The 14,156-nt window shown below is 58.3% G+C and overlaps 1 protein-coding gene across 3 annotated transcripts in view; it reads left to right on the forward strand.

The window, feature by feature from the left end:
- The first annotated feature begins 550 nt into the window (after window positions 1-550).
- Window positions 551-14,156, forward strand: part of EFNB1 (ephrin B1) — a 60,868-nt gene continuing 47,262 nt past the window's right edge. Inside the window, exons 1-6 of one of the 3 annotated variants that reach the window (XM_032620716.1) lie at window positions 551-1,462; window positions 9,981-10,258; window positions 11,025-11,117; window positions 11,335-11,463; window positions 11,630-11,958; window positions 12,477-13,476. In XM_032620716.1, the coding sequence (XP_032476607.1) occupies window positions 1,335-1,462; window positions 9,981-10,258; window positions 11,025-11,117; window positions 11,335-11,463; window positions 11,630-11,958; window positions 12,477-12,521 (1,002 nt within the window). In that variant the 5' untranslated portion in view covers window positions 551-1,334 and the 3' untranslated portion in view covers window positions 12,522-13,476. Of the gene's footprint in view, window positions 1,463-9,980; window positions 10,259-11,024; window positions 11,118-11,334; window positions 11,464-11,629; window positions 13,540-14,156 lie in introns of those variants that run through there. The other 2 variants (XM_032620715.1, XM_032620713.1) reach the window with 2 other exon arrangements.

Genomic DNA, 14,156 nt, shown 5'->3' on the forward strand with positions numbered 1-14,156 from the left:
CCCTCTGAGACTCCACCGCCCACCGCTATCCGTTTGTTCAGGACTCCGGGTCCGGGTCCATGTGCAAGCGGACACTGCACGGCGAGGGCGGAAGGAGGAAAGCCCACCAGAGCCCTATGTGAGATGGGACCAGGAGTAGACAAGCTATCCTTGTCACGGAGGTGGGCACCGAGCAAGGACTTCAGGGCTCGCGTGTGTAACAAAAAGAATGGTAGTACTTTCCCGGGAAAAGTACTGAGCCTGTTTGGCCCAGGTCAGTGGGCCGGAGTGTCGACCAGGCGCTCGGGGAGGAGAGCAGGCCGATAGCTCTAGAGGAGCGCCAACTTCCCACGGGCTGAGCGCTCTGGGAACAGGACTAAGCAGGAACCATCCATAACCGCAGGAGCCGCACACTCAGATTGGTGCCATCGAGAGCGCGGCGTCCTTAAGAGCTCCCTAAAACCCCGCCTCCTTCCTGTTCTGGGGGCGTGGTGTAGGGCAAGGACCCCCGTGACGGAGCTTGCTATTGGCTAAGATGCGTAGGGTTGGCCTTGCGTACGCCTGAGCAGGGGAGTAGACAGCTCAGCGGCGGCGGAGGGAGTGTATGCGCGCTGGTCAGCAGCGGGAGGTGTGTGAGGCTCGCACTGACCGTAAAGCCTCGGGCGCAATCGCCAGGGAGCTAGGACTCGGCGACTGGGCTGACGGGCCACCCGGCCTAGGCTTCAGAGGCGCAAACTGATGGGACTAGCTCGCTCGGCAGTGTCTCCGCGCTCTTCTAAGTACACTGAGCGGGCCCCGCGCTGAAGTCGAAGCTGTCGGGGGGCGCGCAGCCCGGAGTCCCAGTGTGGCCTGGAAGAACGGAGCCCGTGCTAGGGCGGCCCGGTCGGGAGCCCCCAGACCGAGCTCGTGTGGTGGGGAGACTCCCACTTCTTCCCAGGGGTGCCGATCCCGGGGCGGTCGAGGCGTCCGGGCGGCCACCGAGTCCCCAGCGGTGAGACCCCGTCGGGGAGAGGTCGCACAGTCCCAAACAGTCTCGGGGAGCCGAGCGGAATCGGACGGGATCACCCGGGGGCGCAGAGCCCCCGTCGTGCTTCGTGCGGCGGAGAGGCCAGTGGAGCGAGCCCTCGGAGGCCACAGCTCATGCTCGGGTTGGGGGCGGCTGCCCAGTGAGTCCTCCTGGCCGGCGGGGCGGAGAAGAGCGACACCGAAGCCGGCGGGAGGGGAGCACTTCAAGGCCGGCGGCTGCGGAGGATGGGCGCCTGAGCTTCTAGGAGCGCAGCGCGGCACGGGAAGGCGAGGCCAGCTTTGCTGAGGAGGCGCCAGGGCATCCCGAAGTGCAGCCTGCCCCAGGGAAGATGGCCCGGCCTGGCCAGCGTTGGCTCGGCAAGTGGCTTGTGGCGATGGTCGTGTTGGCGCTGTGCCGGCTCGCCACCCCGCTGGCCAAGAATCTAGAGCCCGTGTCCTGGAGCTCCCTCAACCCCAAGTGAGTAACTTATCTGCTCTGGTCCCTGGGGGTGGGAGGCACTCCTTCGGGGTGAGGCCGCGCGCCCCCGAGCGCCTGTGGGAAGGTGTTCGGAGGAGGAGCGGCGCCCCATTTTGTCTATGGCTTTTTCGAGTGTGTTTCCCTGCGGCCGGGCGGGGAAGGGTGCGGTGGGGTTGGGTGGGGGCACTTGGCTGGGTTGTGACCCCTCAGCTTTCCGGCCCTCTCCTCCGCACGTCCCGGATCAAGTGGAGGTGGTCGCGCCGGGCGGAGCTGGGAGTCTGAGCGCCTTTGAGCGCACCGGAGAGCTCGGTCGGGGAGAGAAAGCAGCCCCCTCTGGGGCCCCTGGGAACGTGGCGGTTTTCGCCAAGAGCCGCTGGGGGCGGGGGGTGGGCGAGCTTGACCTGGGCGGGGGAAGAGGCCGGAACACAGGTTCCCCGTTTGTTTAGCTGTGAAGGGACCGTGGCGTGGGACTTCGCGCTTGGGGCGGGTGGCAGTGCCTGTATCTCCATTCGGGCTTCTCTCATTTTCATTTCTCTTTCTTCCCAGTTTGCTTCCCTAGCTTTTAGCTTTGCCGTCTCTTCTAGCCTCCCCCCCCCCGCCCCGACTTTCTCCCTGCTGGGTCCGTGGAGGGGCGGGCGCCGCTCCCAGGCTCACAAAGGCGGCGGGTGGAGAGGGGCGGAGTGGGAGAGAGGTTTTGTTGGGGGGGTGGTGTCGATCCAGCGCTCGTCGGGGGTCCAATGGAGCCGGCGGCAGAGCTTCCAGGGCTGGCCGGGGTGGAGAGTGGCGACCGAGGTGGCTAGGGAAGTGGGTGGCAAGCAAAGGATTCCTGTCCAGGCGGGTCCCACTGCCCCCCCCCCACTTTCTATCCTCAGATTGGGGAGTTGTGCTTAGCTTTCCCAAAGGGGTTGGGGAGGCAGCTACGTAGAGGAGATCCTTTCTTTTCTCCCTCCTCCTTACCCTTCACAATCCTCCCCCACCTCCCAACAACACACACACCTTTCAGGGCGGTGGCTCAGTGGTTTCTGGGCTGTTAGTGGGGAGTCGCTGGATTGTGTAGTGACCTCTGGACCTTTTTCTCTTTTGGCATCCAGGACTCAGGTTGGAACCCAGGGTCAAAATTGCTCTTCCTTCTTGTTTTCTGGAGGTCCCAGCAGTGTGCGGACATCCCACTTAGTGGGAAACTGGGGGCCCTTGGCCTGCCCTCTGTGCTCTGTGGTTCCTGTATCTGGAATCTCTTCCTGTCCACTCTTATGGGCTCCCCGCTAACTTCCCGAGCTCCTGCCCGTCTTGACCTCTTAGGTTCCAGGGGTCATGCACCTCTCAGCCCTGAAGTGGGAGAGGGCGGCTTCTTTAGTTCTCTTCTCCTTAGGTTAAGGTACGGTCCTATTTATTGGTTAGTGGGATGTCTAAACCAGGGTCAGGGTACAAGGAAAGGGATTGACAACCATTTTTCCTTAACCCAGAAGCCAAACTGGGCCCAGTGCTCTCCTAACAGCAGGGACTCAAAATGGTCTGGGGGCCTCGGGCTGCTCAGACCAAGGAGAAAGGCTGTGAAGTGCCCAGTTCCCTCCTGTAAAGGTGGAGGCTGGAAATGCTCTCTCTTGAGCCAGGAGAGCTGAAATCAGCCTGGGGTAGCCCATCGTAGGGGCTCATGGGAGTGACCTAATTGCTCTCTCGGGTCTCTAACCAGAGATAGCAGGCAGCTCCACAGCTGGAAAGGAGCCCTCCTGCAGAGTGAGGTGGGGGGTGGCTGGGAGAAACAAGATCTCCCTGAGCTTCACCCTTTTTGTGTCTTGAGGCCTGAGTGCTCTGGAACGGTTTGCAGGTTTTTGAGATCTGCCCCATTCCCCGATCCACTTCAGGCTGAGGGTAGGCATCCTGGGGGTTGTGGGAGTGGTGGCTGAGGCCTCAATAGGACTTGCACGAATTCCATCCTGTAATTGAGCAGATCCTGGGAATGGTGGGGGACTGATACTGGTGCCCCTGCGCGCAGCACCCCCTCCAGAGTTCCATCTATGCTCAGGGGTCTGGAATGCAGCCCGTCTGTGTGTGTTGGCACGGGTTTGGGGGGGGGGGCAGGAGGACAGGAGGAAGGCACTGCCCTCAGCTTCACTCTGAGCTCCGGGAGGCTGTCTCTGCCACTGCGCCCAAGCCTGGGACTGCCACAGCCTTTCAAATCAACGGTCTTTTCCTGTCCGTCTCTCCCTCTTTTCCTCCTGCCTGACTTCTCCCTCTCAGGCCCTTTTCGGTTCGCCCTCTCACATCCTGTGTGAGCCGCGTTCACCTCCCCTCTCCAGCTCTGCTTGCCCGCTCTCCCTCTTTCTCACACTCCCTCTCACTCTTAGTCACTCTCTGCCTCTTTTTCTCGAGTCCTTTTGTTTCTCGCACATGCCGTGCTCTCCCTCACAGGCTCATTTTCTCTCTTCCCTCCCCTCTTCCTCCCAGCTTTTGGTCTCTCGCCTCATTCCTGTCAGGAGCTGGCAACACCCCCCCCCCCCCGAAATCTCCCAGCGCCTATAAACCCTGCTTAATTGCTTCCTCCTTGGTAAAAAATCAAAATAAAGAAGTGGTGGGGCTGGGGGTATGTTTCCAGGTTCCAGGATACGGGCAGCCCCAGCCCTGACCGGGAGAGGGGAGCCGGAAGGGCTGACTCCAGACTCCCAGCCTCTTTCCCAAATTGGTGCTGTGGCCTTCCAGGGTGGTAGTCCCTGGGTGGCAAGAGCTTGGCCCCTTGTCAGATTTGCCCGATAAGTGTAGGGTGGGAAGGTGGCTCTGGGCCCGTTAGAGGTTGGGAGGAACCAGAGTACGTGGGCGTGCTCGTGTGGGGTGGGGGGGCTGTGATGGAAGGTCCCAGGGCAGACCCCTCCTCCAGCCTCCTCCCCTGAGAACTTGGGGCAGCCGGCGGGCCTCATACTTGAGTCCTCAGCCAAGTCCAGCTGCTGCAGTTCAGTCTCTCAGTCCCATTCTGACCCCTTCCTGCCCCCCACTCAGGTTCCTCCACCTCCAGAGAGTGGGAATGTGCCTGAGATCATATTACACCTTCCCTGCAAGGGGCGGGGGTGGGGGCTTCAGCTTGGCATCCAGGACCCTTGACTCCATCCAGCATGGGTGGGGGCAGCTGCAGACCCCAACCCAGGCTTGCCTGCTACAAGCCAAAGTGTAGGTCCCAGCCCCCTCACAGCTGTTCCAGCTCACAGTCCTGGGGAGGCCAGCTCAGGGGGCCCCTTTCCGGGGTGGCTAGGGACCTGACCTCTTCTACTCTGTGGCTGATTGGCCACAGGTGGGGGCCTGAAAGTGATGGGAAGCCAGCAGCTCCTCTAAAGTTCCCTGTTCCCCTCCCTCCCTCCCCCAACCCCAGGCAGCCAGACCTGGGGCAAGAAGGGCCTGGTGAGGCTGGACTGGAGGCTGAATCCAGGGTTCCCTTTCTCCCCTCAGGCTCTCCACTCCCTCACCAACTATGATGGATGGGGATGAGTGGGCCCTGGATACTACTGTGCATCGCCGTTTTCTGGTGTTGGGAGTACGGAGTGGGTGGGCCAGCCAGGAGGCCGCTGGTTGCCATGGGAACAGTAGGTTTGGGGGGAGGGTCCACCCTGTGATTATTAGGGGAGCCGAGGTAAGGGGATGCTCACCAGCCATATTCTGGGTTCCTTGCCCTGGGCTCTGTAGCAGCCCCTCCTGGGTGGGTTTTCATTGTGGTTGTTTTGGGTGGCGGTGCTAGCAGCCAGGAGTGTAGTAAGCTCGTTCAGCTTCTTCGAAACGGTACTATGCTTGGTGTGCTAACTAACAGTTGGGCAGTACCTTGCTACCTCCAAAGCATTCTCAGATATGAACTCATTGGATGTTCCCAGCAGCCCTGGGAAGTTGGAATTGCCCATCTTCCAGATGAGGAGGCATTTGCTCAGAAAAGGAAAATGACTTGTTTAAAGTCAGTCAGCTCGTAGTGGGGAGAGCTGTGCCTTGTGCCATTCTTTCCACACCATCCCACTGCCTTGGAATCTGGGAGAGACTGGGTTTCGGAGGAGGCGCTGGCTTTTGCCCCCGGCTTTCGCTCTCACCTCACAGGTGTGTGTGCATCTGTCCTTGTGACTCAGGCCCTGCCCACGTGGGATGAGCAGTGCTCCAGCTTCCTCATTTGATTTTGCTAGGCCTACGTCTGAGGGCAGCTTGCTCTGGGTGACCTGATCTAGAGACAGCCAGCTCGATCCCTGGCACTCTCCCTCCCGGGCTCTGAATAGCAGCCTTGGTTCCTCTCTGGGCCAGGAATCTCACTGCCTCTCAGGGACCCCACAGACAGCAGACAACAAGGAAGGGGCTGTTAAGCCCTCAGTGGGCCCTAGCATTGGCCAGGTGGGGCAGAGGGGAGGCATAGTTCAGTGTAGGTGTGGGGGGGGGACGTCCTCTGGGGCTCTTCTGGCTTCCCTGCCTCCGACAGTGCTGTGTGTGTGCCAGGACCCAGCTGCTGTTCCTGCCCACCCACGCCTGGGCGGGCACTGCTGGGACAGGCCAGGTCTGCTCCTGTTGCCTCGGGGGCTGGGTGGAGCTGGGGGAGTGAAAGAGGAGCCTTTAATTTGGGGTCTCCCCACCCTTGCTGGGATGAGAGCACACTTGAGCTCCAGCTTGGGTTCTGTCCTCCGCTGGTCCTGCCACCCTGGGGTGCAGGCGCAGTGGTGCCGGAGTCACTGAATCAAAGCTGTGGCTAGAGTCTTCTACCAAACCTGGGCTGGCATGGCCTAGGACCAGGCTCTCCCTTTGGCCACTCTCTGACCACAAGTCCCTAGAGCCTGAGGGAAGGATGAGAGGGAAGGAAGTGTGGTGGAACGTGGGCAGCTTTCTAGGCATGACCCCCATAGCTCCAAACTCTCTCTGCTATAGATTGTCTGTGTATGGGTGGATAGGGGCTTAACTGGGCAAAGAAGCGGGGGGGGGGGGGGGCAGTTGGCCTCTGATCAGCACTGGCCACTACCCCAGACCCTCAGGCTTCTTCTCTCCCAGGATTCTTTTCAGCAGTCATGGTGAGACTTCTAAGCTCAGTAGGCAGGCTGGGGGAGAGACTTGGGCTAGGGTAGAGGGGAAGAGGCAGGCCACAGACAGGAGACTGAATGGCAGGCTGCCTCCCCTAAGTCCTTTTACTCCCTGGGGTGGCTCCCTGGGGTCCCAGGAGCTATCAGAGGCTAAGGAGGGAAGGCCTCAGGGGTTACCATGGCGACCTGCTGCAGGCTTCCTGCTGGGCCATGTCAATCCCCTTATTTTCCAGAAAAGGGCTTTGTCTGGGGGTGGCCCCAGGCAAGAAAGCTTGGTTTGATAATGGGGGGAGTAGTAGTGTTTGAAAACTGGGGGGTAAAGAGTTTAACTAGGTACTCTATTCCTCCTCCTGTCGGCCCCTACTCCTAACCTGGTGGGTACGAGGGGAGACCAGCAGGGTCCCCGCTGTACAGGATGACTGGCGTCATACCTGACCTTGGGCTTCACTCTCACGGGCTGCATACCCACACCTCGTGGCCCCTCACCACTTTCTGGGGCTTCTCACAGGCCCAGAGGCACTTTTCTCAGTGGTGGGGAAGAAGCTGAGAAGGTACCATCATGGGGGACCAGGGTCAGGGAAGGTGGGTCTCATCAGGCTCCTCTCCCTTCTGCACTTTAGGGGAAGGTGAGTTTCCCTCTGCCAGCTGCTATGCAAATGAACTCATGAATATTTATGAATTCTGTTCACTGAGGTTGACGAGAGTCTGAGGGGTGTTGGGGGCAATAGTCCTCTCTCCTCCCCCTCCCCCACCCACTATGTAGACATCTGTTTCCTCGGTTGTCTCTGGGTTCCAGGGCTCCAGAACCTGAATGGTGATGGGAGACTGCTCAGGGTAGACAAGACTCCCTGGTGAGTAAGGCGGGCCAAGTGGTTAGAAAAGTGAGCTGGCCTGTACCCCTTTGCGTGCCCTCTACCTGCTGTCATCTCCAGTTACGGTCTTACGGAGGTGCAGCTCTATAAGGATTCAGCCAATGTTTAAGGCACTCTTAGACCCCTAGGAGTTAACATCCTGGGTGAGTTTAGGCTCCTCGGGTTGGCTTTGAGCACCCCTCTTCAACAGGGACATTCACCTGGTTACTCATTCCATCACATGAGGAGCCTGGACTCAGGAGGTCTCGAAGGTTCCTTCTACCTCTGAGATGTTAGAAGTCTGATCCGACTGCCTGGATGGAACCAGTATGAAGATTGGAAAGTGAAAAATGCCTTAGGAATTATAGAGGCTTTGGTGAAACTTCTTGGCTTTCTGTAGCGCATGGAGTTGGGGGTGTTTTCTCTCAAATGTTTGTGTGGGCCTCCATCCCACGCCTGCTTCCTTTCTGGCCTTCTGGAGTGTGGTAAAGCTAGGTACTAAGGCGGGTGAGACCTCCTTGTTGTTGCTTTTACCCTCCTGCACAGAAGGATGGCAGGTCCCAGCTTAGTGGAGCTTCCCTGGACGTGGAGAGAGGGCTGCTGTTCTTCATCCACTCCATCTACTTGGTCTAGTTCCCTTAGTCACCTCCTTGGGTATCATTTCCCTCCATCCGGTGAGGATACTGAGCTCCCAGGAGGCCCTTGTGCCTTGTAGCCCCCACTGTGGAATGGGCCCTCAGGGAGTAGAACCATGTTCTTCCACCGTTAGCTTCATTCCCTTGAAGCACTGCCTTCGGCCCTTCATTGTCCTTTCTGCTAGAGAGTCTGTCCCCCACTGGATGAAACCCACACTGCTTGTTGTGACCCTGGCCTTTCAGTCTGGCCCCAGCTGAGCTTTACCCCCTCTTCTTCTGCTCCTCTCTACCCATCACTGGGCCAGTCACTGGCCTGGGTTTTTTGTCCCAACCACTGCTGTCTGCTCTTGCTGGATGTTGACTTCTTATTCCTCCCCCAGAATCCACTTTCATCCCACTCTTTCTGTGGGGCCGTTTCTGACTGTCCTATCAGATGAGCTGTCTCCTTCCTCTCTCTGCCTCCAACCCTTGCCTTTTGAGCCACCATCCTCTCACATAGCCTCCAGATAGCCTGGTGCTATCCATTGCTGTGGCACGGGCCATTTACTTTTCTGAACCACCCCAGACAGTAAAGTCCTTGAGGATGGAGCTGTATCATCTTTTCCTCTTTCCCACCCAAGAAACAAGACTGGGCTCATAGGTCCTTGGTGTTAGTGTCTGGCCTCCTGCCTCTTGGCAGACCACGCTATTTCTAAGCAGGGATCACGGTTGAGTGCCAACTATGTGCTCTATACATGCCATCATGCCTCCCCTCCACCTTCCTTGGAGGAGGGGCTCTTCCCACCCCCAGTTTATAAGTGAGGACACTGAAAGATAGGGAGATCAGGCAGCTCATCCAAGGTCACAGAGCTAGTAAGGGCCACCATCCATCTGATTCCAAAGTCTGTCTTCTTTCCCCTACATTGTACTGACTTGCTCCCAGGCTCAGAAATGGCCGAGAGCGCTTACTGTGCTCAGGCAAGGACAGGATGATATGAATCGGTGGCCCCAGGCAGCTGCCCTCCCCCTGCTATTTCCCAGTGCCCGAGCTTCTGGATTAGAAGATGAACCTGGCTCGGGAGGCATTTGTCCATCTCCTCTCAGGATGGGGAGCAGAGGCTGTGTGTGTGTGTGTGTGTGTGTGTGTGTGTGTGTGTGTGTGTGGTGGGAGTGGATTAGAAGGCAGATGAGTGAGGTTCCTGGGGCTCTGTCTCATATGATCTGTTGTTCCTGCTCAGGCCTCTTCTCCCCTTTCTCTGTTATCCTTTGCAGTGAGACTGGCCAGATTTGGGGATTCAGGCTTTTGCCTTATGGGGGTGGGATGAGTCCTGGTAGGATGCCAGGCAGTGGGAGTGGGGAGTGGAGAGAGCTGTGTGGAGCTGTACCTGGCTGGAGACTGTGCCCATTATCCCTTGGCTCTAGGCAAGGCCTGTTCCTATCTCCCCATCGTGCCCAAGGTTAGCAAGGATGGGGGAGAAGGCATGGGGCCAAGATAGGTTGTGCATCCCCAGCCGTTGGCTGGGAGCTGTGGGGGTGGTTTCTAGGGCTCATTGTGTGTGTGCTTCTTTGTGTGTGTCTGTGCGCATGGGCGCATATACACACGTGTGTGCTGGAGGGCTGGTAGCGGAGGCTATGAAGGAACGTGAGTATGTTGGGGGTGCGAGGAGGACAGGGCTGCCACATCCAGGCAACCCAAGCCTGACATCTAGGTGCCCAGCCCATCTGCCACGTCAGCCCCGCTGCGGAAATGCCACATTAGGACAAAGGGCTCCCCCAGCTAGGCAGTGCCCCACCCTGCGGAGCAGTCAAAGCCTGGCAGCCTTGCCCATGGGCCACCCCTTCCACACCCTGCTGGCAGCATGGTTCTCTTTCCCTACTCCCAGCTTAAGGATGGAAAAAGGACAGAATGCCTGTCCTCGCCATCTTCACCCAGTGTGCCCAGCCTGGCCCTCATTGTCTGCTCCCCTGGTTCTGGGGATGGCCTGAGACCCCCAACCCTGAGGCTAACCATCTCTTCCCTCTTGGGCAGGTTCCTGAGTGGGAAGGGCCTGGTGATCTACCCAAAGATTGGAGACAAGCTGGACATCATCTGCCCCCGAGCAGAAGCTGGGCGGCCCTATGAGTACTACAAGCTGTACCTGGTGCGGCCTGAGCAGGCAGCTGCCTGCAGCACCGTGCTCGACCCCAACGTGCTGGTCACCTGCAATAGGCCAGAGCAGGAAATCCGTTTCACCATCAAGTTCCAGGAGTTCAGCCCCAACTACATGGGCCTGGAGTTCAAGAAGCACCACGATTACTATATTACCTGTGAGTCCCTGCCCACCACGTGGTTCTTTCCTGTCCTGTAGCAGTGGGAGCTTCTGAGTAGTGCATTGAGACAGCACACAGTTCAGGCCCAGCCTGATCCAGTCCCCTTTGAAGAGTGGCGTGCTCTCCTCGTGGCGTGGCCTTGGAATTCTGGCCCCAGCGTTTACCAAGGGGCCTCTGCCGCCAGCTCGCCCCGGCTCTAGGAGTTGGGTGGGAGAGGACTCTGATTCGTGGTGCTCTCTCTCTTATTTTCTTTGCCCACCTAAGATCTAACCTTGGGAATGGCAGAATTGGCAGAGCTTCAGCCTTTCTCTTCATGGGAAACTGAGGCCCCAAGAGGTGAAGGGGCTTCTTGCCCTAGATCACGCAGAGAGTTAGGGAGCGGGTTGGGTTTCCAACCCGGTTCTCCTGACACCTAATCTAGGACGCCTTCTAGTCTGTGGAGAAGTCTTCCTCACCATGCCAGTTCTAATTGCTTGGCCTCTGAGCCACGTCACCCAATGAGGAGACACATGTAGCTTCCGCTGAGAAAGAAGGGCCTCTGGCCTTGGTCATGATAGGGGAGCAGCATCCTCGTGGGAGGGGCTAGTTCCTGGACTCTGTCCCTAGTGGGAGGAGAGAAGTAGAAAGGTTCACGGGTGGGCGGGAGCTGCTTGTAACTCCCTGGTTCCCAGTTCTATTCTTAAGGGCTTAGACATCACTAGGGCTTCTGGGTAATGCTGGCAGACCTCTTCCTCCTCCTGACTGCCCTGGCCTCTTGCTGCAGCTACATCCAATGGGAGCCTGGAGGGACTGGAGAACCGGGAGGGGGGTGTGTGCCGCACACGCACCATGAAGATCGTCATGAAGGTTGGGCAAGGTGAGCACCCAGGCCGAGGGCTCCTCAGCTAGGCTTTTGCGACAGATGCTCCTCACTGGGTGGCGGGGGGTGGCATGGGGAGTAGCGGCAGAGGGGGCAGTAGGGATAGGGGATCTGAGGTCCAGTGTCCGGGCCATTCTTGGCCGGTGGGTGCTATGTAACTGAGGCACCTATGCTGCTGGAGTTCCCCCTTCACTTGTTCTCTCCCCACCCCCAGACCCCAATGCTGTGGCGCCCGAGCAGCTGACTACCAGCCGGCCCAGCAAGGAGGCAGACAACACTGTCAAGATGGCTACACAGGCCCCCGGTGGCCGGGGCTCCCTGGGTGACTCTGACGGCAAGCACGGTGAGTGTATGGGAGTCTCCCGGAGGGCAGAAGCCGTTGCTCGGCTGCCCTTTCAGTCCCTAGCTCTGAAGGAAGGCAGGGCGTGGCCCAAGATCTGCCATGTGTCCCTGGGACCCCTGGCTGACCTTCTTCCCCTCCCTTCCCTCCCTCCCTCCCCCGTCCACAGAGACTGTGAACCAGGATGAGAAAAGTGGCTCCGGTGGGAGTGGAGGCAGCAGCGGGGACCCCGACAGCTTCTTCAACTCCAAGGTGGCGTTGTTTGCGGCCGTGGGCGCCGGCTGCGTCATCTTCCTGCTCATCATCATCTTCCTGACCATCCTGCTGCTGAAGCTGCGCAAGCGGCACCGCAAGCACACGCAACAGCGGGCGCCCGCCCTCTCGCTCAGCACCCTGGCCAGTCCTAAGGGGGGCAGTGGCACGGCGGGCACCGAGCCCAGCGACATCATCATCCCCTTACGGACTACAGAGAACAACTACTGCCCCCACTATGAGAAGGTGAGTGGGGACTACGGGCACCCTGTCTACATCGTCCAGGAGATGCCGCCCCAGAGCCCCGCGAACATCTACTACAAGGTCTGAGGGCCCTGGCAGCCTCGGCCCCGAGGGACAGTCGGCCGGGACTGCACCTCTCCATCCTCACCCACGTCCCTCCCCTTGCCAGCCGTGCCCATCTTTGTATTTAGTTTTGTAGTTTCTTGGCTTTTATAATCCCCCTTTTGCCCCGCCCCCTGGGCTTCAGAGGGGGGTGCTTGTGCCCCCAGCCCCCATGCTCTTGTGCCTTCCCCCTCTGGCCAGGCCTTTGGGCTCTGCGGGGGCACCCCTTCTTGGAGGGCAGGGTCGGACGCTGATGGACAGCAGGCAGGGAGACGCCCCCCCTGGCCCTGTGCCCCCTCGCCCCCTTTCTCCCTTCCCAGGACTTCTTGTCCGCTATCATCACTGTTTTTAATGTTTCTGTGTTCATTTTTTTAGCTGTCAACTCATTTTCATCTGTTCTCTCTTTTTTTTTTTTTAAGAAAAATGGAAAAATGGAAAAGACAGCCCCTCCCCAGGTTTTCTGAGCCCAGCCTTCCGCAGTATCAGGGGCCTGGGGCAGGATGTGGCCAGCCGGGAAGCATAGGATGGCATTTCTTTTATAAACTTGTTGGCATATTTTTTTGTGGGGAGGGGACAGGCCAGGGCTGTTCTTGCCCACGAGGGAAGACAAGAGTGCCATTGGGCAAGGTGTCTCACCCTCCCCCACTTCTACAGTGCTGATCTTGGCAATGGGGTAGTGGCTGCCACCCTTCCACCGAAAAAAAAAAAAAAAAAACTTCCTGTGGGATACTTGGGCATATCCTGCCTCCCTCACTCTCACGGTTATTAATGTCTTAATTGGCTGTTGCCTGGGGAACAGGAGAGCTGCTGCAGGCAGATGACCTCATGGGGGGTGGAGGGAGGTGAGGTGCCCAGGTGGCTATTTGCCCTGCAGAGCTGGGAGTTCCCCCTTCTCCGCTCTGCCCTGTTCTCCCCTCACCTTTGGCACCCTTCGGCCTGGTGGGGAAACAGAGGCCCAGGGCGGAGAACTAAGCGGGTATAAGGCCAGGTAGCCTGCTTCTTTTCTGGGCTCTAGCTCGGGTGGGTGCCCCCCTAACCCAGCTCCCACTAGCCCCCCAGTCTTGGGCTGGGGCTTGGAAAGAGGAAGAGGCTTGCCTAGGGCTGGGCCAGCACGCCGTGCACTTTGACCCCGGCTCCTTGCCAGCACGGCTGCTAACAGACTGCCACTAGCAAGCGCCTTGCAGGCACTCCCAGAGTGGCCATGGAAGGAGCTGGGCCTCCCACCATCCACTTCCACACTGCCTCCTGGCCAGGTGCCCACCCCACTGCCAGGTGGGAGAGGGAGCGGAACAGCCAGCCCCTTCCAGGTGGCAGTCGAAGGGTTTTTTTTGTTTTTGTTTCTGTTGCCATTTGTGTAAATACTAGTCTTTTTTGGAAAAAAAATAATGTAAAGATGTTTTGTATAAACTCTGAATTATTTTCTTGTTGCTTTTTTCTTAGAAAAAATGAGAACTAAAAAAAAAAATTAACCACATGGAGAAATGGGTGTAAAATGGTGTCGTGATGTTGGGGAATGAAGTGTGAGTGTATGAGTGAGTATATGAGTGAGAGAGAGAGAGAGAGAGAGAGAGAGAGGGAGAGAGGGAGAGAGAGAGAGAGAGAGAGAGAGCGAGAGAGAGAGCGAGAGAGAGAGCACGTGTGTGTGATTTTCATGTGCCCAAAACACTGGTGATCTGGTCTGGTATGGGAAGATGGTGGCTGTCCTAGTGGAGCAAGATGTTGAAAATGCTCTGTGCCCTTCTTCGTCACAAGTTCTTCTACCCTCTTGTTCTGCTGGACCCTGTGACCATATCCCCCTGTCTATCCTATCACCGCTGTGGCATAGGCCATGGGCATCTGCCCCGTCTGGCACTAGGCTCAGCTAGAGAGAGTAGATGGGGGAGGAGGTGTTTCCATGGGAACCTGGGTGTGTCCGCAAGTACTGCCACCACCTCACTGGGGCTAGATCTGGGACCTGCTGGCAGGCCCAGCCCTGCCCTGCCTCAAGACACCTGGAGGTGGCTAGAAATAACTTCCCAAGAGCTGGGCCTCAGCTGTGGCCCGCTGGGTAACAAGGCTGCTTCAGGCTGTCCGGTTCGCTTCTTAGCCAGAAGAGCCTT

Source organism: Phocoena sinus, chromosome X (assembly GCF_008692025.1).
Source record: "Phocoena sinus isolate mPhoSin1 chromosome X, mPhoSin1.pri, whole genome shotgun sequence".
NCBI lineage: Eukaryota > Metazoa > Chordata > Mammalia > Artiodactyla > Phocoenidae > Phocoena > Phocoena sinus.